The 20,849-nt window shown below is 57.4% G+C and overlaps 6 protein-coding genes across 6 annotated transcripts; 2 read left to right on the top strand and 4 right to left on the bottom strand.

The window, feature by feature from the left end:
* Window positions 1-189: 189 nt before the first annotated feature.
* PHACADRAFT_258567 (glycoside hydrolase family 16 protein) lies at window positions 190-2,102 on the bottom strand. The gene is made up of 8 exons (XM_007397226.1): window positions 1,988-2,102; window positions 1,736-1,932; window positions 1,529-1,668; window positions 1,244-1,468; window positions 1,101-1,182; window positions 679-1,039; window positions 559-616; window positions 190-504 (listed from the first exon to the last, which is right to left on the bottom strand). Exons 2-8 carry the CDS (start codon window positions 1,867-1,869, stop codon window positions 425-427), a joined length of 1,080 nt encoding a protein of 359 aa, XP_007397288.1. The 5' UTR covers window positions 1,870-1,932; window positions 1,988-2,102; the 3' UTR covers window positions 190-424.
* Window positions 2,103-2,830: 728 nt separating this feature from the next.
* PHACADRAFT_197031 (uncharacterized protein) lies at window positions 2,831-4,647 on the top strand (the record flags this gene model as incomplete). The annotated part of the gene is made up of 7 exons (XM_007397227.1): window positions 2,831-3,025; window positions 3,076-3,561; window positions 3,639-3,971; window positions 4,028-4,099; window positions 4,151-4,216; window positions 4,273-4,427; window positions 4,494-4,647. The coding sequence occupies 7 exons, from the start codon at window positions 2,831-2,833 to the stop codon at window positions 4,645-4,647; spliced, it is 1,461 nt and encodes a 486-aa protein (XP_007397289.1).
* Window positions 4,648-4,809: 162 nt separating this feature from the next.
* Window positions 4,810-5,881, bottom strand: PHACADRAFT_258569 (uncharacterized protein). The gene is made up of 4 exons (XM_007397228.1): window positions 5,775-5,881; window positions 5,318-5,700; window positions 4,994-5,261; window positions 4,810-4,938 (listed from the first exon to the last, which is right to left on the bottom strand). Exons 1-4 carry the CDS (start codon window positions 5,830-5,832, stop codon window positions 4,841-4,843), a joined length of 807 nt encoding a protein of 268 aa, XP_007397290.1. The 5' UTR covers window positions 5,833-5,881; the 3' UTR covers window positions 4,810-4,840.
* A 264-nt stretch (window positions 5,882-6,145) lies between these two features.
* Window positions 6,146-7,535, bottom strand: PHACADRAFT_258572 (uncharacterized protein). Its single transcript, XM_007397229.1, has 3 exons — window positions 7,466-7,535; window positions 6,644-7,202; window positions 6,146-6,589 (listed from the first exon to the last, which is right to left on the bottom strand). Exons 1-3 carry the CDS (start codon window positions 7,497-7,499, stop codon window positions 6,265-6,267), a joined length of 918 nt encoding a protein of 305 aa, XP_007397291.1. The 5' UTR covers window positions 7,500-7,535; the 3' UTR covers window positions 6,146-6,264.
* Window positions 7,536-7,991: 456 nt separating this feature from the next.
* Window positions 7,992-11,928, top strand: PHACADRAFT_146736 (uncharacterized protein). The gene is made up of 6 exons (XM_007397230.1): window positions 7,992-9,145; window positions 9,211-10,287; window positions 10,349-10,453; window positions 10,511-10,660; window positions 10,714-10,812; window positions 10,869-11,928. The coding sequence occupies exons 1-6, from the start codon at window positions 9,104-9,106 to the stop codon at window positions 11,079-11,081; spliced, it is 1,686 nt and encodes a 561-aa protein (XP_007397292.1). The 5' UTR covers window positions 7,992-9,103; the 3' UTR covers window positions 11,082-11,928.
* A 139-nt stretch (window positions 11,929-12,067) lies between these two features.
* PHACADRAFT_258574 (uncharacterized protein) lies at window positions 12,068-19,384 on the bottom strand. The gene is made up of 16 exons (XM_007397231.1): window positions 19,060-19,384; window positions 18,603-19,002; window positions 16,457-18,547; window positions 16,103-16,395; window positions 15,430-16,043; window positions 15,157-15,375; window positions 14,772-15,099; window positions 14,655-14,716; window positions 13,782-14,600; window positions 13,617-13,733; window positions 13,474-13,558; window positions 13,352-13,418; window positions 13,031-13,300; window positions 12,936-12,976; window positions 12,442-12,877; window positions 12,068-12,352 (listed from the first exon to the last, which is right to left on the bottom strand). The coding sequence occupies exons 1-9, from the start codon at window positions 19,188-19,190 to the stop codon at window positions 14,473-14,475; spliced, it is 4,266 nt and encodes a 1,421-aa protein (XP_007397293.1). The 5' UTR covers window positions 19,191-19,384; the 3' UTR covers window positions 12,068-12,352; window positions 12,442-12,877; window positions 12,936-12,976; window positions 13,031-13,300; window positions 13,352-13,418; window positions 13,474-13,558; window positions 13,617-13,733; window positions 13,782-14,472.
* Window positions 19,385-20,849: the final 1,465 nt, after the last annotated feature.

Genomic DNA, 20,849 nt, shown 5'->3' on the forward strand with positions numbered 1-20,849 from the left:
GTATCTTATAACGATTTATGTCCATTGGTTTGCCCGCTTTCACCATCGCGTTTCTCATCTTTCGTTATCGTCTTCCCGGATTGATTTGTCGCTTGCTATCGTGTATTGTTGCCATCTAGGTAACCGTGTTTCTTGTATAACTTACAGAACAACTCAATCTAGATATGACTGAACTGCGTACAGGTACATGAGGTTTTGGGCTACCCAGCTACTGTCAGAATGATTCCGAGGTACGACTTGTGAGTAGATAGAGAGTCCGAGATAAAAGTGCAGTTAAAGTGGCCGGCTAGAAAGGACAGGGTAGGGTGTAGTACAAGGAAAAGTAGAGACACAGTATGAGCGCGGGTTGGATACAAAACCAGAGTCCGTCAAGATTTAGATTGCAGATGCTAGAAATATGGGTGGAGATGGGACAAGGCCATATTCAGCTCTTGGGTGTGAAGACGTGCAAGGAGTTGATCTCCCAATAGGCGTCTTCGAACGCATCAGGGCTGTTCCTCACAACTGTACGTGCAACGTTAGCATCCAAACGAAGAATATATGCGAAGAAGCGCATACAGTCGTCGCAGCTGAATCCGCAGCCCGCGGAGGCAAAGTCCGTGCCGGCCCAGTCACCCTGAGACGAACCGTGGGTCAGCAAGGACGACAGCGGCACGACGCCAAGACAAGACGACGCACGCAGAACGTCAGGTCGAACACCATGATGTGGGCGTCAAAGTGGCCGCCGTACTCGCAAAAGTCGCCAAAGGGAAAGTACGCGAGGGGCGGGCCCCACGTCGGGTCGGGCAGGGTGAGCACGGGCTGGTCGGCGCCGAAGACGTCGTTGAAGAACCCCTTCTGCGTGACCGCGGGCGGCACGCCCGGGTCGTCGCGCCGCCAGAACCAGACCTTGATCCCGTCGTCGGGCGTGCGCGACATGACGTAGTAGCCGCCGCCGACGCTGTTGAAGAGCGTGCCGTACGAGAAGCCGTCCGTGGCCTGCGCGCCGCAGCCCTGGTTGAAGTTCGCGTTCGCGTCGCAGTTCGTGCTCGTGACGCTCCTGCGTGAGAGGGAGGGAAACGTAAAGCTGAGTCTTTGGGTAGACGAAGAGACAGACGCACCCTGATTGGTACCGCGACTGCGGCATCGTGCAGTACTGATTCGTGTGCAGCGTCGCGATGTTGTTGCTCTGCAGATTCACGCCTGCACAGCGCAGGGGGCGCGTCGATCGAGTGTGGCGGGACAGGACACATGAGCCACGCACCTTCCAGAATGTCGATCTCCCCGCCGGCAGGCCAGGGCCCCTTTTGGCTCAGCGTCCAGAACGCGGGCCATGTCCCGCACCCCTCGGGCATGTGCTGCACATCGAGGACGATAACAGAGTCTTCGTAGGCTGCCCACGACGAGATGCGCACGCTGTCGCGGCCGCGGGCGTTCTTGCCGACGACCTTGTTCGTGTCGGCGCGCATGAAGAACTTTGTGTCCGTCGCTACCACAGAGGGGAGTGCAGTGAGCAAAGCGTGTGAGGGTTGACATCGGGAAAGCGCACCCTGCGTGAGGTTGTTGTTCTTTGCCGTGTTCTGGTCGACGTAGTTGACACACCCGTGGGTGGGGTCATCGAGGGTCTCCCACTGGAAGCCGTTGTAGAAGTCGTTGCCGACGTACTTGTCTTTGAGGACAAAGGTGGTTCTGGCGGCAGACGAGGCAAGGGTGAGGACGGTGTTGAGCGAGAGCACAAAATAAGCATAACAAGTACGCATGTTGGTATGGGTCGTACACGACGCGGTAAGGACTGGCGAGGCTGGCGCGGAGGTAGGGATGGACGAACAGCAGGGCGGCGAAGACGAAGAAGCAGGTGGTGGCGAGCACGAGCGGAAGCTGTTTGTGCATCGGCGTGGCGGCGCCGGCAGAGGCTGGCATCGCGGGGTGCAGTCCCCCGTCCGATTCGTTGTCCTGCGCCTCCTGTATGAGTGTCGAAGAAGACTGGGTGGAGCTCCTGTCGTCTTACCAGGATTTCGATGTTCGATCGTCGAGTCTTCCGAAGCGTCGAGAAGTGGTTTCGCGTCCTGGCCCGACTCACTGCTCGAGCTTCAAGTTGAACAGCGTCGCGGGGTGGTAGCAGGGAGACGCGACATGGTAGCTGCGCGCTGAACGAGTACTAGTAGAGTCAGGGAAGCAAGGCATAACCTTAAGTGGCCGCTGGTTCGGGGCGGATTATTCTCACGGCCTTCGCAAGGGGTAGATTCACCGCTCTTACCTCCGAGACACAACGGCTTGACATACCGTCTTTTCATATGCTATGTTCAACTCCAAGTACTTGAGAGTGTTGTGATAAGTTCGTTCCATCCTAACGTCGTGGGCGAGCGCCGAGCGGCGATGCGCACTCAGGCCAGCGCGGCAGGCGCCGAACCTTTACTATCCGGGCATTCGACTCTGGCGATTCTACGGTGCCCACTGGTACTCAACACGAGGGAGAGCATCATAAAAAACAACACCATGTCCTCTGCGTTGAGTCGAAAGTTTATAGAATAATTTTTCCCCATTTTGGCCCCTGAGCTTGGGATGCTGTGATTCTTACGGTCCTTCAGCCCGAGGGAGCCACACTTCAGCACAGTCGCCGATCAAGTTGCAGAAGTAGCCAGTGCACCTCCCGGTCTACAGTCAAAGTTTCATGTGCTCCCGCCCTCCCACTCCTAAAGAGAGCGGCTGTCGCTTGCCGCAACTTGATCTAGGCTGACCGTCAGCCCGCCTCCAGTCAGTTGCAGGACTCAAACCGCCACAAATCGGTGCATCACCCTCTACTCCATCCTGTTCCTACCCGATTGTGCCTGGTGCACCACCTCTACTCCCCATGATGAACCTTCATGTCGCTCTTTTTTCTTCCATCCTTGCTATTGGATCGAACGCGCATCCACTAGGCGAGCCTGGGCGCGACAAGAGGCATGTCATCGCTAACCTCCGTAGGAACAGCTTCGCCGTGCGTAGACAGAGTACCACTGTGAAGCTGCAGAACGGTACTCAGCCGGTCTTTGACGCTCCCTTGGTGGTAAGCCTCCTTGACTTGTACCTTCTGCCAGCTGACGGGGTGTCGCGCAGCACATGGAAGTCCAGGGCCTCCTCGGCAAATACTCCATGGCCTCCGACTTCCTGAACGGCATCAGCCTCAACCCCGACACACAGCCCGACACCGGGTACGGCCCCTTCAACGACACCCCGATCCTCCAGTACTTCGCCAACGCCTCGAAGCCGTCCTCGCTCCTCACGCAGCCGCAGCCACTCTCCGCGCGCGACGGCGGCGGCGGAGCAGCGGCGGGCGCGGAGCCGATCCTGGGGCTGCCCGACGAGCCGTACGCAAGCTTCGAGCTCATGCCGCTCACGGACGACGTCGCGGGCGGGATGGACGTGTCGTACTACGGGCCGCTCAAGTTCGGCACGCCCGCGCAGGCCCTCACGGTCTCGGTCGACACGGGCAGCGCAGACCTCTGGGTGCCCGTCGCGTGTCCGGGCTGCTCGAACGCGCAGTTCGACGCCGCCGCGAGCTCGACGTTCCGCAGCACGGGCCGGCGCGCGAGCGTCACCTACGTACGTCTTCCTCCCCCATCCGCGCGCTCCTCTGCGCCATCGACGAGAACTGCTGACGATTGGGGCTTGTGTGGCAGGGCGCGGGCCGCGTCGCGGGGACGGTCGCGAGCGACACCGTCGCGCTCGGCGCGCTGAGCGTCGACGCGCAGCGCTTCGTCGCGGTGCGCACCGAGTCGCAGGACTTCATGGACTACCCGTCGAGCGGCCTGCTCGGGCTCGCGTTCCGGAGCATCAGCCGCATGGACGCGCCGACCTTCTTCGAGGGCCTCCTCGCGGGCCGCAAGCTCGCCGCGGGCATCTTCAGCACGCACCTCACGCGCGGCGCCGAGGACGGGAGCCAGATCTGCTTCGGGTGCTACGACCTGACGAAGACGACGGGCCCGGTCGAGTGGCTGAACCTGACAAGCAAGGTTTGTCCATGGGTGATGAGAGGAAATTGAAGATGGTTGAAGTAGCCTGTTTTCAGACCTATTGGACTGTGGCGATGGACGGTCTCGCTGCAGGTAAGAACCGCACGGAGCCTCTGAGCATCATTGCGGTGCGTCTCCTCCCAGTACTCTAATATCTGGACGTTGATCGGGGTACACAGGCAGTCGACACCGGTTCCTCGCTCATCCTTGTTTCCGATGACGTAGCCAGACAGTTCTATGGACTAGTTGGTTCTTTAACGACGTCTCTCCCAACTAGAAAGCACTTACCTAACGTATACAGATTCCTGGTGCACAAGATGCAAGCGCGACGTACGGTGGCGGATTCTACACCTACCCGTGCGCAAGTCCTGTGACAAGCTCCCTCGTCTTCTCTGGCCGGCCGTACATGATACACCAGGACGACATGAACTTGGGCAAGCTCAGCGACGATTCGGAGTGCGTACCCGCCTTTGCTCGGTTCGGATACTACAACAGCTCATGGCGTTGGTGTGCTCGATTCAGTGATTGCGTAGGTGGGATCATCGGCATCAGCTCAGACTACGGATTGCCCGCCAACCTGGCCATCATCGGGGACGTCTTCCTCAAGTCGTGGTACGTCACCTTCGACTACGCAGGCTCGCGGCTCGGGCTGGCTCCGAGCATCAACAATCGTTAGCAGCGCATATACCCAGCAATGTGATACCCTTTTGAACTGATATTGATGGAAAAGCCGTTGAGCAGAACATTCGACAATGCATCGATTAGGCGCAGTACATGGTGCGAGCAGAACAACATGTCGATGTGAGATAGCAGTGTGCAAGCACGGGGCCGAGCAGGGGGGTTTTCTAGGGTGCCCTCGGCTAGGTTTTCTAGAGTGATTTCGGCTTGGAACCGAGCGTGCGCCCGGGTCCGACGCCGAGGACGCGCCGGCGCTGTTTGATCATATGCGTGTACAGGACATACAATGCTTTTGAGGCCATGAGCAAAACCGTAGCACACATGGAGGGCACAAGCACACTCACAAGGCCACCAGATGCAGAACATCGCGCCGCGGCAGTAGTCCATGAAGCCCCAGGACGACAAGGTCGAGAGCGGGGGGAGCGTGCTGAAGATGAGCGCCGCCTCGGAGGACGCGCCGGTCGGGTAGAGGAGGTAGAACGTCGTGTAGCGCAGCCAGAGCAGCGGGTACGGCTCGCTCCCGAGGAGGTTGCATGCGTAAAACACGGAGCGGAGGACCTCAGTGAATGACCACGAGAGGACCATGCTTGCGTATGCCGGATGTGTATACGTCTGTAACGGCCATGTCAGCACGTGAACCGGGCGGGGCGAGACGGAGAAGCACGCACGTTCGGGAAGAAGTAGCCGATGCCCCACACGATGAAGAGCCGGCTCGCGATCTGCATCGCGACCGTGACGAGCGGGCTGCGCACCCAGCCGAGGAGCGAGTGCACGACATCGAGGATCGCGAGCGTCTGAATGACTATCGTGCGCGTTCCGACGGCGCTGTGTGTTGTCGCCGCACGCCTGAGCAACGGCACGAGCGATGCCGGCACGTACTGCTCGAGTGCATGCGCCTGCGCAAACAGCGACGCGAATCTGGCTGATGCTCCCGTTGGCGCACCGCCGTTGCCGGCGAGGTGCGCGACGGCGCCGACGAACACGTACAGCCAGCCCGCAGCGTTGACGAGGTTGTAGGCGACGAGGTAGGCCTTCAGGAACGGAGACGGGCCTGTGCCGGACGACGGAAGTGTGTGTAGACGTGGTCAGTGCGGCGCGTCTACCGTCGTGGCATGTACGACGCACCTTTAGGGCCACGTGCCGGCTCGGGCTTGGGAGACACCCACTCCTCTATCTTTGCCATTCTTCAATGGTTGCGCTGCAGAATGTGTTCGGGAGAGCGTAATGAGTGGTGGGCGTTCAGGAGAACACAAATTTGCCGGAGAAAGAGCGTCCGCGGTGCGAACACCCCAAAGGTTGATGCCCACCAACCCCCATCTCGCCTCGCGGGATCCTCCACGTATTCTCCCCACAGATGCCATGTTTAGCGAACAGATACACCGGATTAATGTTCAGATCTCATTAAAGCTGGGACCATACGACAATAGAAATGTGCAATCAAAATGCGAAGTCATGATCATAAAGACGTATGGTAAAACTACAAAATGTCTGCAGGCGAAAGTTGGAACGTTGAACACGCATATTACAGTATAAACATCCCGACTACCCCTCCACCGAATAGTACCTCTCAACGTGCCGACCGGGGAAAGGGCAAGCAACACAACGCGAATGATTATCACGACGGTTTCGAAGTACTCGAGTCCTCTTTGGCACCCTCCTCGCCTCCATTATTGGTAGACTGTGGTTGCGGCGGTTGCGGCGCCAAAGACTCGTTGGGTCGTGTGGGTGGAGGCTGTTGATCGGGGAGCACGGGCGGGGGTGGGGGCACAGAGCCCGGGTTCATCATCTGTGCTTGAGCGAGGGCAGCACGCAGCGCGGAGTTCTCAATGCGTAACTGGTCTACAAGCTGCCGACAGTCTTCCCATCTCCGATTCGCCTCGTCTGCCGACGCGAGTGCAGCGTCGAGAAGCTGTGATCGCGACTCCAATGCCTTCACGTGTCTGCAATGCGGTCAGAAAACCCGGACACGCGAAACACATGACGTGAGTGCTTACTGGTCCCTCCTTTCCCTGAAAGCGCGCTGTGCCTTCCGATTCTGTTCTGCTCGCTTACTTGTGCTCAGCTGTCTATTAGGCGGCAAGGGCGGCAGCTGCTGAGGATTCTGTTCGGAGGGTGGTGCACCGGTTGGTGGTGGCGGGGGTGGTGGGGGATGCGACATGCCTCCAGGAGTGTAATCGCCATGAGGTATGTACGTGTACGGCATCCCTGGAGGCGGACCCAGGTGCGGAGGGTGCATCAAGGAGTGCGGCGGCGGCGGCGGCATCACACCTGAGGGTAGAGGGTGCATGCCAGCTGGAGGTGGCGGGGGCTGTGCTTCCTGAGTTGTTGGCGGCGTTTTTCGCTTGCGCGACGCCTTAGGGGCGGTCTGTGCGCCGGAAGGAAGCTCATCGTGTAGTCGAAGGATGGTTTGGAAGGGACCTCCGGGGTGTTGCTGGTGCTGTTGGGACGATGGCTGAGACAACGATGTGTCCGAGGGATTCACCGTTGAGGGCGGTGCAACAGTTTGGGACGCATTCTGCTGTGACGCTGGTTGCTGTTGATGGTATGAAGATGCTGCGAGCATGGAAAAGAGCGTGAATCGAACAAAACTCAACAGAGTCTTACTAAGAGGGCGGAGTTCGAACGTAAGCGCCCCGGAGCCGGCCCTCCACCGGCAATAATGGCACGGCATTACCCGGGCCCCGGTCCTCGGCGGCCCTGACTGGCACGCTCGGCCACGGTCAACCGACTCGCACTGCGGCTTCGCCGACCCTCGCTCTGCCGCAGGCGGACGCGACGAAGAAAGGGAGGTGGGTCAAAGGCATTTGTGTACTCACCTCTCTCCCAGAATCTCTTGTCTAGCTCCTCCATTACGTGCAGCTCTTCTGTCTTGATCGTAGCCTCTGTCGGATGGATGAGTTGGTATATATCCATCCAACGCCCAGCACGTCGAGGTATGCCAGTGGAATATCGCACGAGATCGGGGGTGTCGGTGGGCAATATGTACATCAGCACATCTCCGTCCGGGGCATGGTATATATGGACACGCGCTCTGAGGCCCTGGCCTGTCTTCCGGGATTACTTAGGTTCTGCCTCTCGGGGCGTGCCTGGGTCAGTGCTGACAAATCTCTTGGTACGCAACCCATTCCATGGAAGATTACGTTCGGTCTCCCCCATATGGTCCGCTGTCGGCCTAGTGGCTGGCGTGTCCATTTCGCCCGACGGCACAATAGAACCTAGGTTAACTTGCCTGCGATCTCCTGCGATTCAATCATTCAAGCTCGTATAATGCCGTTCATTGTACAAGGCGTGCGTCGTTCGGTAGGTATTCTAGTACGCACAGCTCGCTGCTTTGCTAACAGCGATCACCTCAGCTGGGTGGACGCTTGATGGTTTCCAGGGCCGATGCGAGGACGCGTCCCTCCGCAGCCTCTCAAGTCCCGGAAATGCAGCCTCGCGAGCTTCGACCAGATGCATCATCGCTCGCTGCCGTACGCCACAAGGTGCAGCGCTACGCTTACATGATCACACCGTACGTGTGCTTACTCTGCGGCTGCCGGTTGTCACTTTGGCCGTTGGCCAATGGTCGGCCAGGTTTTGGTTAGTCATTACCCAGAGCCGCCGTAGTCATTACCCGCCCTCGGCGGCTCTGGGAGTTGTCGGACAATGATCAGCTCGCCTGGCCCTTAAACTGCTTGCTATGCCCGCCTTGGACCGTATGCATTCAGGTCACGCTCATATCCTGCTGTGTCGCGTCTTTGGGAATTCTATTGCGAGCTATTCGTGGCGCACACTGCTAATCTGTGCGGTGCTCTGCTCGCTAACTTTGCTTACCTCATCTGAGGTACGTATCTGTGTCTTCTGCCGTTAAGGCTTACACGATATGTGCCAAGCAGCAGTGGGCCGCATGTTATTCTATTTGCTGACCAGGACCGACTCAGTTTCCCGCCAGTCATTTGTTCACAAGCCGTACGTATGCAGAAGTGACTGTATACGGAGATGTGCACGCCTTCCTGGTGTAGCTTCCGCAGGAATACAAGGCAATGCTCGATATGCTCCAACCTCTCACACCCATGACTTGTCTCAGACATTTCAGTTTCACCGGAGGATCGCGGCGCGATAGTTCCCACATGTTTTTCCTATGTCTCATTCTTCCGATCAGGTCCGATCTTTATCTGTGCTCGTCGCCGTCACAGAGTGCGCATTGATTTTGACGTCTCAGATGATTGGTACGCCGCTCGCAACGTCTGAGCCACCGTCGCCCGCCGAGCTGGGCATCCCGCGTGTGGCGTCAATCAGGCTATGTCACGGCGGCAAGAGTCTCCGGTCGTGACAGGCGTGATTTCCTGAATCGGCATGCAAAGTTCGCACGACAACACGTGCAAACAGGCGGGGCACGCTTGGGCGACGTCGAGTTGGCAGAGGCGAACGAGCTTGCACTTTATACCCTTCCACTCTCTGCAAGTGCCATACTCATGGCGTCCATAGACTCTGCACCAGCGAGTACGAAGGAGCAGGCAAGCACTCCTCTTACATCTCCGCATGATACGGGATTTTAACAAGTCGAGCGAACTGCGCACAGGATTCGAAGGGAACGGAACCAGAGGCGGCGGTGACGGTTACGCAGCCCGCAGGGGCTCAAGGCACTCAAAATGATACCACTCAAGCGATTCAAGGTTCAGTCATCACCCAGCAGACCTGCGAAGAGACTCCGAATGGCGCCGTGAGCGCGTCGGGTGATCAGCCAGCCACCACCGCCCATGCGGGCTCCGCCCCGTCCACATCGGCCCAGACAGCGCAGGTCGCCGCTGAGGTTGACAATACAGTAGCAGATGTATCCGGCTCAACGCCGGCATTGAAACAAGGAGGAAAGGCGGATGAAATAGCGAAACCCAAAGACGCTGAGAAGGACCGTGCGTCGTTGAACACAAGTACGCAGACCTACGCTCGTAGTCCGTCTACGCGACAGAAAGAGACCAAGTCTGTGTCAGAGCTGGCGCACACTGCCTCGACTGCTGTTGAGGAACCCAAGAAATCCAAGACCTCGTCCAAGAAGACCAAGCCCAAAGGCAGCAAGACGAAGGGTTCCCTCTTTACCAGGATTTTCCACGTCTTTGTTCCTTGTACCAAACCGTCGAGTAAGGCACACGAGATTGATGTCGACGTCGAGAAGCCTCGCCAGCCTGAACCCTCAGTCCCCGCGACGACCGAGCTTAAGGAGAAGCAGACCGCAAAGGAAGCAGAGGAGCTGCCTCCTGAACCATCCACCTCAGAGGCCCCTGCTACGTCTGAGGTAGCTGCTAAACCGTCTGAACAGGAAGAGACGCGCGGTACGCCAGTACTACCCCCATTGCAACCGGTTGACGTACCCCCTCCATCAGACGACCCCTCGGTCGTCGTGCCGCCGACACCAACCAAGTTGCTGCTACCCCCAGAGGAGGGTGGAGGCGTGCTGTCCGGGTCGGTGCAACCCATTGGCTCGACGGGCGACGAGACCGCACAAGAGCAGCAACGACAGGGGGATTCCGATCATGAGTCCGATGGCTCAACGAGTTTCACCGACGAGGAGGACGTCGAAGAGGCCAACGCTATGGATGAGGTCGAAGATGAGGAGGAACGACTGATCCTTAACGGCGGCGCTGGTATTCCCATAGGACCAGTGCGTATATCTCTCCGGGGGTGACGTTGCTCAGCGCTAACATACATGTTGGTTTTGCCAGGACGGACTTCCTCGGCCGCTACTCCCACCACTATCGCCTAAGTTTGCGGGGAGGAAATGCCTTGTGCTTGATTTGGATGAGACGTTGGTGCACAGTAGTTTCAAGGTGAGCATTATCTCCCGTTATGTATACGTTCCGCAACGTCTTATCTCCGACAACCAGTCAATACAGCAAGCGGACTACGTCGTGCCGGTGGAAATCGAGTATCATTGGCACAATGTCTATGTGATCAAGCGTCCCGGTGTAGATAACTTCCTGAAGAAGATGGGCGAGATTTATGAAGTCGTCGTGTTCACTGCGAGTTTGAGCAAGGTATACGAGCGCACGTTCGATCGGTCTGACCGCTGCTGATTTCTATCGCGCAGTACGCAGATCCAGTGTTGGACAAATTGGATGTGAACCGTGTTGTCGCGCACCGTCTCTTCCGAGAAAGCTGCTACAACCATAGGGGCAATTACGTCAAGGTGCGTTTCAATCTCATGTTCCGTATGCTGCGCTTGCTAACAACGTGAGTTGATAGGACTTATCGCAGCTCGGACGGCCAATAGCGGACACTATAATCATAGACAACTCACCAGCATCCTATATCTTCCATCCCAATAACGCCGTTCCCGTATCATCATGGTTCAACGACCCCCACGATACGGAGCTCACTGACCTGGTCCCCTTCCTTGCTGATCTTGGGCAAGTAGATGATGTGCGCGGTGTCCTTGACGGAGCAATAAGTCCTTGATGGAGGACTATAGAGTCTGCTACCCCTACATTGTCCGGATCTCGCTCACGGACTGCTGATTCGTCTATACCATACCATCGTTCTTGTGGCGCATTCCCGCCTGTCTCGTCTATCCTATCCTTGCATCTTCACGGTTACTCGCCCTTTTCTTGAGGCGCCTGCTGTGCATACTAGGAGCTCCTGGTCTCACATCCTTCGACCCTTCCATCTGTCACTCTCAACCCAACTTCCATATACCCCTCGCATCGCGTCCAATTGCTAATCGTCGTCCCCTTGCAACCTCTATTCAAGTTGCTGTGTTTCCCTTCGGACAATCCCGTTCCGTTCGTCTTGCATTCCCCTTCCATTATCCAACGTCGGTGCAGCGTCGTGTTGCGCCTACCACACACTCCTTCACCCACTCACGATACAACCGTGCATGCTCCGTCTACTTACCAAAAAGCTTTCCGTCAGGTACCATCTTGAGGGCCTTTTGCGTGAAGACTCTTGCCGATCCATACCCTGTGTTCATCTTCTGTTTGTCTCCCTCTTCTGTTGTTTGTCCTTCGCCATGTCACACATGCGGCACCATATATTCATATCTTATTTTTCTCAAGCTTTATTCACGAATCTTATGATAGCTGAACGTTGGTTTTGTGGGAAGATCTTTCGCACAGCCCTCATGCCATTTGCTATGACTACCGATGACGGGAAGTAGATACATTGAATGATTGCATCTTGTTTTTGTCGTTTCTTCAGATCCTGGCGTGCTCGCGGATCGGTGCTCGTGGTTACCGAGCTGGCTTTTTCATTTTTGCGACCGTTCTGATAAATGTCTCACGAGACTTGTTCTGGATTGGGTTGCCGGCTCTAGCTTGGTGTGCTCTCATTGGCCAACGGACGTCGTGTGAAAGCGATGATTGCCGGTGGGAACTTAATCAGAGTCCACTGACCCGTGCAGGACCCCGTAGCACCGCCACCACTAGCAGTTGCTTGTCTCTGAACTACCAACTAATGCCTAACCCGTCACATATCCTTATCGCGCGAAACTCCCGTGGCCTCAGCGGACCGTCAGCGACGCTGAGCTCGCCCACGGAGACTCATGCTGCCGCCGCGGGCGTATTCCGCTCGGCGGGCTCGCCTCCCTGGTCATCCGAGGGCTGCGAGACCGACGGTTCGGTGTCCGAGCTGAGCATGGACGAATTCGAGGACGCGATCGACATCGACCCGACGTTCACGAAGAACATGAAGCTGCCGGGGAACGTCAAGATCGTGGTCGAGAGCACAACGTTCTGGTCAGTCTGTCGCTGCCTTCCGCGCGCACTGCGCTGTCTGCGACGTGTGCTCAGCTCATTGAACGCTGCTGTATGTATCTCCTTTGCAGGGCCCACAAGGAGGTGCTCTTTTTTGCCTCGCCGTTCTTTGAGGCCGCGCTCAGCGGAGACTGGGCAGAGACGGGTCGACCGCAGTCCATGTCTTCTGTCATCACGATCTCGCAGCCGCCCTCCGTCCCCAAGAGCAACTCGTCGTTACCGCCGCAGACTTCCGAGGCTACTCTTGTGCAAGTCGAACCAGAATTAGAGAACGATGGAGCCGAGTCGGATACGAAAGCAAGCGACAGCGAGGAGGAGGAGGATTCAACGGATGAGCAGGAGAAAGAAAAGGCGCGCCTGGAGAGTCTGAACAAACTTCAGAGCCCCACCTCTGTATCGTTTGACGAAGGAAAGGGACGTGCACTTGGTGTCTCCGGGCCATCCATGAAGCACAGGACTCGTCACAAGGGACTTGATGCAGTGATCGTGCTCAAGGAAGAGAAAGTGAGTCCTAGGGCGGATAGCTGTTTTCCTATTATTTGAGCTGCGGTTTGCCATCTAGGCCAGCACATTCCATGACTTCTTAAAATACGTCTATCCACAGTCGGTCAACATTCCATCGTACTATTACGATCTACTAACATTTCCACTTTTCAGCCTCGTTTGCACCATAACCTGGAATAATGTCGAAGGCCTCTTCAATATCTCACACAAGCTGACAGTTCCAGCGCTACAACGCGAATGCCTGACTTTCCTTCTCACGCACGCTGCAGGCAAGCCCATCAAAGCTATGCGAATAGCAGAGCTCTTTGAAGAGGAGGAGCTCTATCGCGAGGCCAGTCGCTTCGTCTTAGACAACCCTGGAGGCTGGGCCGAGGAAGAACTGAGCACCCTCAGTTCGGAGACTCTGCTTAAACTGGAGAAAAGGTGCAGATATGCGCATATACTCATGTCGCTAGCGCTAACCGACGCTCGCAGACGGACGTGGTTTCTCGAACGCGTTCTCAAGCTGGGCCTTACTCAAGTTGCCAAGGAATACCAATGCGTAAGAATGGTTCTACTTATTGATCATATGCACCGCCATTACTCATCATCTTCAGTGTTCTACCTGTCCCGATTCTCCGACTTGTGCAAGACTTCTTGAGGAGAAGTGGAGACAAGCATACCAAGCAGTGTTCCGCTTTGGTGAGTCATCAAGCGAGACACGACTTTTGCTACCTCGTCTCACAACACACGTTGCCAGGCCCATGTCAGCCGTCCATCGTGTTCCGATACCTGCGTACACTGGAGGCTGTGTCGCCCCCACTTTCGCTGACCCACCTCGCTTGTCAGACCACTGCCAAGGCCTTCACTGCTACACGTAAGAGCCCTACACCCTGATCTTGGCAGATGCTGACACAGTTACTAGTCTTCGACAGGATGTTCTCACTAGGGTTGCGTGGCAGCGGGATAGATACTCAGCCTCTCGGCGCGCGCGTCGCGGCGGTCGCAGGCGCAACGACCGGTCCACGCCGGCACTTCCTCTACTGTACGCTCAAGGTGGAGAACCTGGCCAAGCCGAAGCGTTCGGAGGATAGGACGATCCGTTAAGAGCAGAGGAGCCGGACAGGGTAGATGGCTGGCAGAGATAGATACACCTATAATTGAGGACCCAATGCAAGATGTACTGCGTATAATGTACCGAATATATGATGATATACATATTCAACGAGGGGACACCGCACACCAGCTAGCCCCGGGTATAAGTGCTGACCATCAGGAAAAGGGATAGCTGTGAGTACATACTGACTCCTAAGACTGTTGCGTTTAAGCGTTAAGCAAATGACCAGGGCTGGTGTTTGGAAGAAAGAAAGCGGGAAGAGAGAGAACAACAGCTGAGAAGAACCACATTTCACCAGAAAGTTGAAACGAACGGTGACACAAGTCATGAATGCGCGATGAAAGCGAAAATGACAGTGCAAGAAAGGAAAGTGTTACTGAACACGAAAACATACAGATGTAGAAGGAGAAGGTTGTGTTCAGCTGCGGCGGGAAGGGCTACGACCGGAATGTCACCCTCGGGAATATTATAAGTGATTGATAAACAAGTCTCTTGTAGGCTATGGCGAGTCAGTGGCGTTTTGCTCGAAGACTACGGGTGCATTTTCGACGAGCCATTCAACGGACAGGGCTTTGCCAGCCATGTCGCTGAACTCGGCATTCGGGTCGCGAGAGCGCATCAATGTCGCTACATGCACAGCATCAGCGTCCGTCATGTACTAAACGGTGGCAAGGCACGTACGTCCAAAGACAACACCAAGGTTTCTCGCGTGCATAAAGTTCTTATCGCTCCGCTCAGCAATGCTATATGATGTTTGTATTGGTACGGCAACTTCACGTCTCTTGGCACAAGACTTACCGGTGAAGGTGGAGCATGAGCGCTCTTGTCGTATAGTAGTGCTCTCTTGGCAGCTCAGACACTAGTTCTGTGAGCACCTGGCTCTTCTGCGCAGGATCCTTGATGCTCGAGGCGTAGATGAACTGGTCATGGAGGTTGTATGTCAACAACGGGTCGGGCAGTGACCGGAAGTACGTCTTCAGCACCGATGTGACACTGGAAATGTCGTTGAAGCGGTCGTTGTCCCGCAGGTCGAACGAAGCGTAATCCCCGCGCTCAAAGAGCTGCGTGATGGTCTTCGATTGACCGGAGCCGCCAGTCTTACGGTAGATGCCCTCATAATCGAGAGCTATACGCCAAAAGGTCAGATCATGTGCTGCTGCGAAGATCAACGAGCAGCTCTTACCAAGAGTATCCACAGCGTCGATACATTTCTCCACGATGACAGGGATAAGACGCTCCTCGTCCTTCGATTCCGCGCGGACTTGCTCTGTAAGGTCGCGCCCAAACATAGATGGACCTGCCGGTAGCGGCATAATACGCTCTTCCTTGCCGTTCATGACTTGCTGTGAACACGGCAAGTGGACCAGCTGCAGGCAACGATGATGCACGGAGATGTTGCAAGCTGTGAGATGACACTGTTGAGCACGGGTATCCTTCATTACCCCCAAACACTCACCTCCACACCGCAGGATAGAACCCCACATCTTGTCTCCACAGTTGTCGCACCGCGCGACGCGCAAGCCATTGACCTGCTGGAAGCTGTGCTCAATCCTGGGCTTCGCCCTTCCAGACTCGGACATGTGCGTCGCGTGCTCCTTCGCCTGCTGGTTGCGATACCCGGGCCACTTGAACTTGCCTCTCGGCTGAGGCGTCGGCACCTCAGCCGCGTCCGACTTCATGACCTTGACGTACCGCTGGTCGACAGACTCCTCCGAGAGGGTTGTGCCTGACGTAAGCGACGGGGTCAGGCCCTGTGGGCGTGCCTTGTCGAGGGAGGAGGAGGCGCGTCCACTGGGTTCGATCATGCCTTCGCCCTGGGCGTCCATCCGCCGGAGGTACTGAGCGTACAGCTGTGCGAGCTCCTCGTTGCGAGCGCTGAGCATCGTCGTCTCCTCGAGGTATGCGTCGCGCGATGCCCGCATCTCGGTGATCTCCCTGAGCAAAGCCTCTCGTTGAGCGGTGAGCGGAAGCAGGTCGCTTTGATACTGATTCTTGATGTTATCGAACCGGACAGACAGTGCCTTGCTGAGGCGCACAGTCGCATCGGGGTCGTCCGAGAGGCTGTTAGAACTGAGGGGTACAAAGTGAGCAAGCGTGTACAAATGTCTGGGGAATCAACCCCTCCGTACCTCTTTGATGCCGACAACTCCTCAACCTCCGCCAATGTCATGTCTCGTTCGGCCTTGAGCTTGGACAAATCACGCTCTAGTGTCGACAGACTCTCTGTCAGCTCCTGAGAAAGCTGCTTCTGCACCTCCTGCTTCTTGGTATCGCCGGACATAGCTTTGAGGCGAACAGCCTGGCTGGAGAGCAGGACCCGGAGGCGCGTTACCTCTGCTTCGGCATCTCGCCTCGCCTTGAGCTCCCTGTCGTACTCCGTCTGCGCAACCGTCAAACCCTCGACGTATTGCTGGCTCGCACGCTGCACCAAAACACGGTCAGCACGCGCAACAGGCCCGATCCCCCAAGCAGTTCCCCCTCACCTTCATGCCATCCAGCCTCCGCTTCATGTCCACGAACTCCTCCTGGCGCTGGTTCAGAAGCATCACGATGGCGCCGATGAACTCCGGGTCGAGCTTCACGTACGCCGCGCCGCGCTCTGTCGTCTCGTTCAGTGCCTCCTGCAGTCGCCGGCGGACGAGGTCGGCCGTGTCCGGCCGCCCGATGCTCGACGTCGTGTTCTCGGGCGTCGTGAGCGTGATGATCGCCTTGCCGTTCGGCGGGAGCGACGCGTTCGAGCCGACGCGCTCGCGCTTGTACACCGTCTGGTCATCGTACCGCGGTGGGCGCGGCACCGCGCGGCCGTCGTGCGGCTCCGACGACTGCGACCGCTGCATCGGCGGGCGCAGCCCCGCCTCGGACGGCGAGCTCACCGCGATCGAGTGCGGGGACTGGCTCCGGCTGATCGGCGGCTCACGCCGCCTGACGGGCGTCGCGTCCGCGCTGAGGTCCTTCGCGCTCGTGGGCGTGAAAGGCTGCGCTGCCGAGGGGGGTGGGGTAGCCGGAACCTGGTCCTCCGTGAGCTTGTCGAACGCTTTCAGGCCGTCGGGGCCGCCCACGGACTTGAGCAGCTCTGCGAAGTCGGCGCCGCCCATGCTGAAGCGTATTGGGGGCAGTGCAGGCGCGATGAACGTCGAATGGGAGGTGCTCTCGACTGGCATCTCGTCGTGCAGGTACTCCTCGGACACGTCCGCACTGTCGACCTGGCCCAGCTCGTCGGGTTCGTCGTGCTCGTCAGACGCGTGCGAGGATGCGAGCTCCAGTTGCGGCGGCCGCATCCCAGCTTTTGAGCCCTTGGCCTCTTTCGGTGGGGGCAGTGGCGTGAGGATGTCACGATCCGAGTCACCATGGGCGTGGAACTCCTCCTCAGTCTCAGCCTCGGTGTCGGTTCCGCTCTCAACACTGTGCGGGACATCAACCTCGTGTGCTGGCGACGTGGGGTGCGACGCGCTGCCCGAGTGCGGTGGCAGCTCAATTGTCTGCCCGAGCGAGGAAGTGCTGTTGCGATGTCTGTTATCGAGTGATAGCTGCTTTGTCAGCGGGGACACGCGCCCCTCGGTCGTGAGCTGCGGCGTGCGCCGACCGGTCTCGCTCGCAAAGCTCGGCGGTGCAGTGTCGCTACGGAGGTCCGGCCGGCTGCTCGTGCGCGCCGGGACACGGTCAAGCGTAACGCTGAAGCGCATTGGCGACTTCGAACGCTCGCGCTGCAGCATGTCGCTCTGCTGGGCCATGCGCTGGGTCTCGCTGCTCGACGCGGAACGGGTCCGGCCCGTGTACTGCTTGTCGTGTATGTTGTCAGAAGCATCGAGCTGACTGCGGGGTATCAAAGGTGACTGCCGGCTGTCCGCCTGTGTGAACGCGGGCGGAGATGCAGGCATCTCGCTCAAGAACTGCTCGTGCATTGGCGAGCGCGGCTTGTCATTCATGTGTGGTGCGTGCGGGGTCGATGGAGAAGTCGACGGTGGGCTTGGGCCCTGCGGAAGGTTATTGAAAGACATCACGAGGTTCGGGTTAATCGACTGCCGCTTCGCTTTGCGAGGCGTTGGGCCGTCGGCAGAGAGAAGCCCAGGCAGACTCGGCGCGCCTGAGGCAGACTCTGTTCCCCCATTTTCGCTGGTAACGGCGCCTGCTAGTCGATGATCAAAGCTTCGACGTTTCTGCAGCGTTTGCTGCAGCCCATCAGATGGTACAGCGAGCGTGTCACTGTTAGTCGGGGGGAGGGGAGTCGAGCGCATATTGTCAGGCGTTGCGGTTCCTTCGCGTTCACGTTCGCGGTATTGTTGGGTGTACTGGTTGGGTGCAGAGGGTAAGCCATTCTGCAACGCCGCCGTTCTATAAGGAGGGCCGTGCGCAGTCGACGACGTGCCAGGTGGGGCGGTGCCGGAAGATGCTGGTGGGGCAAGTGAGGCGAAATGCTGCTGTCGAGGGCTTTGAGATGGTTGCACTGTCTCTGCGGGCTTCGATGCCGATGGGACGTGATTAGTGGCAAACTCTGACATACGGGGTGTGCCCGATCGCGATGCAGACGATGGCGCAGCGGAGGGGGTACTGGCCTTTGAGGACGCGTTCGGCTCCTGTGAGAATCTTCGTCAGAGGTGTAATGAGCTGTTGGACCGCCTCTGAACTCACAGCATCACTGTTTGTGATAGCATCGTAGGCGGCGGCAGCCTCAGCTTGAGCCTGCTTCTCCCTCTCCCTTCTCTCCCGCTCTTTTCTTTCCAGATGTCGCCTGCTCCTCGCCACCCGCTCGCTGTGACACGGCATACAGTATATACCCTGACTCGTCTTCGCAAACACGAGCTCCTCTATACGCTTCTTACAGACCTTGCAGTTGAAACAGTGCGCGTGATACGAATCGTCGCCGGTCATGATCGCTTCGTCGAGGATGGGCTGCCCGCAGACGTTACAGCAGTACGAGCAGTTGGCGCATACGGGGGAACCATCGGAGAGCAGCAGGAGGTTTGTGTCGGCGGTGACTTGTTCGTGACACTTTGCACACCTGAAGCAGTCGATATGGAAGTATGATTGACTGCGGCGTGTTCACATTACGACTTTTCACGTTGACCTAGAGTGCACGAATACGTACCCGAAGGCAACTACTACACCGCCGTTCTCTGTTACCACTGACTGTTTGCACCCAGGGCAAAAGCGATTTTCGGTCAGCACGGCGGGGTCGGGGATGTTCTGTGCCATGGCATTGGAGGAGAGCGCGGTCATGGACAGTCAGGCAAGTTCACGCTCGTGATAAACTATGGCTCTCTGGAAAAGTGATGGTGCCTGTGACCTGGTGAGGGGAAACTGTAATGGTAGGCTAGGTCGCTATACTATGTCGTGGTGACTTCGTCAAGTTCGTGGGCCTAGAGCAGATGGTGTAGGCGGTCGTCGCTGTCGTCGAGGCACGGGCTTTCCAGAGCCGTGTAGAGAGATGAGATGCGTACGACGAAAAGGAGGCGAGGACGGAGAAGGAGAGATGGGTGGAAAGAATGAGCTGGTTACTGGTCACTGCGAGTCGGCGGACGCTGTTGAACCTTCTGGCGTCTATTGCGAAACTCTGGGCTTTGCCACGATCGTAAGTCCCTCGTTTATTCAATATCACCACGCAGCTACATATCATCTGACACTCGCTTCATTCCGTCTCCCCTGGTGGCCGTGATGACTACAACGGCCCTGCACATCTAGCTCTGTGCCCTGGCAGAAGGCCGCTAGGAGAGACATCATCTAGTACCGATCAACGCCGTCTGTCGGTGTCGTGTTTGCACCGCGCCTGCATGCTATGCCGTTGGCAAGGTTATCCATGGGCGAGGCCTGGCCTATGGGCTCCCCGCACGCTGTTCATAGAGAGGTCAGCAGCGTGGTATTCGAGCTGCGTGAGCCATCTCCTACTTAGTTTCGCGAGAAGGATGTCACCCGTGGTCCCGATATCTACGGTGTGCAGCACGCAAACCAGCGCGCGTCCTGTTGGCATCGCTCAGCTGTCAAAGCCGGAGAACATCCTGACAAACCAGGAATTGCACAGCCTGCCTAGCACGCGATGGCTATAACGTCTGTCGTTTCTTGGGCAACCTGTTCGGGTCTGGACTTGTGAGATGTCGCGTGCATCATGCATGACCGGTCGTGTGCAGTGTGCACGCGCTCTTCGAATATCTGCTTCGTGATGGCACATCGGGCGCATCAGGCGCATCAGAATGTGCGCTAGCTGCCTTGGTCCAGAGCTCTGAGCCAAAGTCCGCCCCGAGTGGCAACAATCACCACAGCCCTCCACAACCTCTCTAGCTCGTCTCATACACCTTGGCACGAGCTATTCCTGTCTCGAACGTTCGAGGAGACCAAATATCACTCCCATTTTACGGGCTGCGGCTAGGCGCCATTGACGTTTCAGGGATTGGAGATTTCGCCAAATATCTTCTTCCCGTCTCAATACCCAGTCGACTAGTCTCCAACGAACGACGAAGCGGTTTTCAGGTACAGCGGGCGCCGACACGTGTATGGATCATTTCTGAATACTCGGCCATCTGGCATCGTGCACACGAGGCATGGCCGCACGGTTGAACGTTTGGCGACTGTACTGCTATCCGCTCCGAAGCTTTGAAGGCCTGGAGGCGAGAAGAGGTCAGGCCTCGGGCGGTGAATGCGCCCGATCTGTGCAGCTTCGTCGGCGAGGCACAGCCATGACCGTGGGCATGTCGGGCCATCATCCACCTCATCCATACGCATCCACATGTCGCTCATACTATCGCACGCACGTGCGCTCCTCTTCAATTTCCCATCTGTCCTCCTTCGCCGAATTCGTTCCTCGAAGGACGCAGCTGGGCAGACCTGGGAACCGGCAGGTGCACACTCTTCCTCTATATAAACTGCACAAGCGGCGCCATGAGG

The sequence above is a fragment of the Phanerochaete carnosa genome (assembly GCF_000300595.1).
Source record: "Phanerochaete carnosa HHB-10118-sp unplaced genomic scaffold PHACAscaffold_6, whole genome shotgun sequence".
NCBI lineage: Eukaryota > Fungi > Basidiomycota > Agaricomycetes > Polyporales > Phanerochaetaceae > Phanerochaete > Phanerochaete carnosa.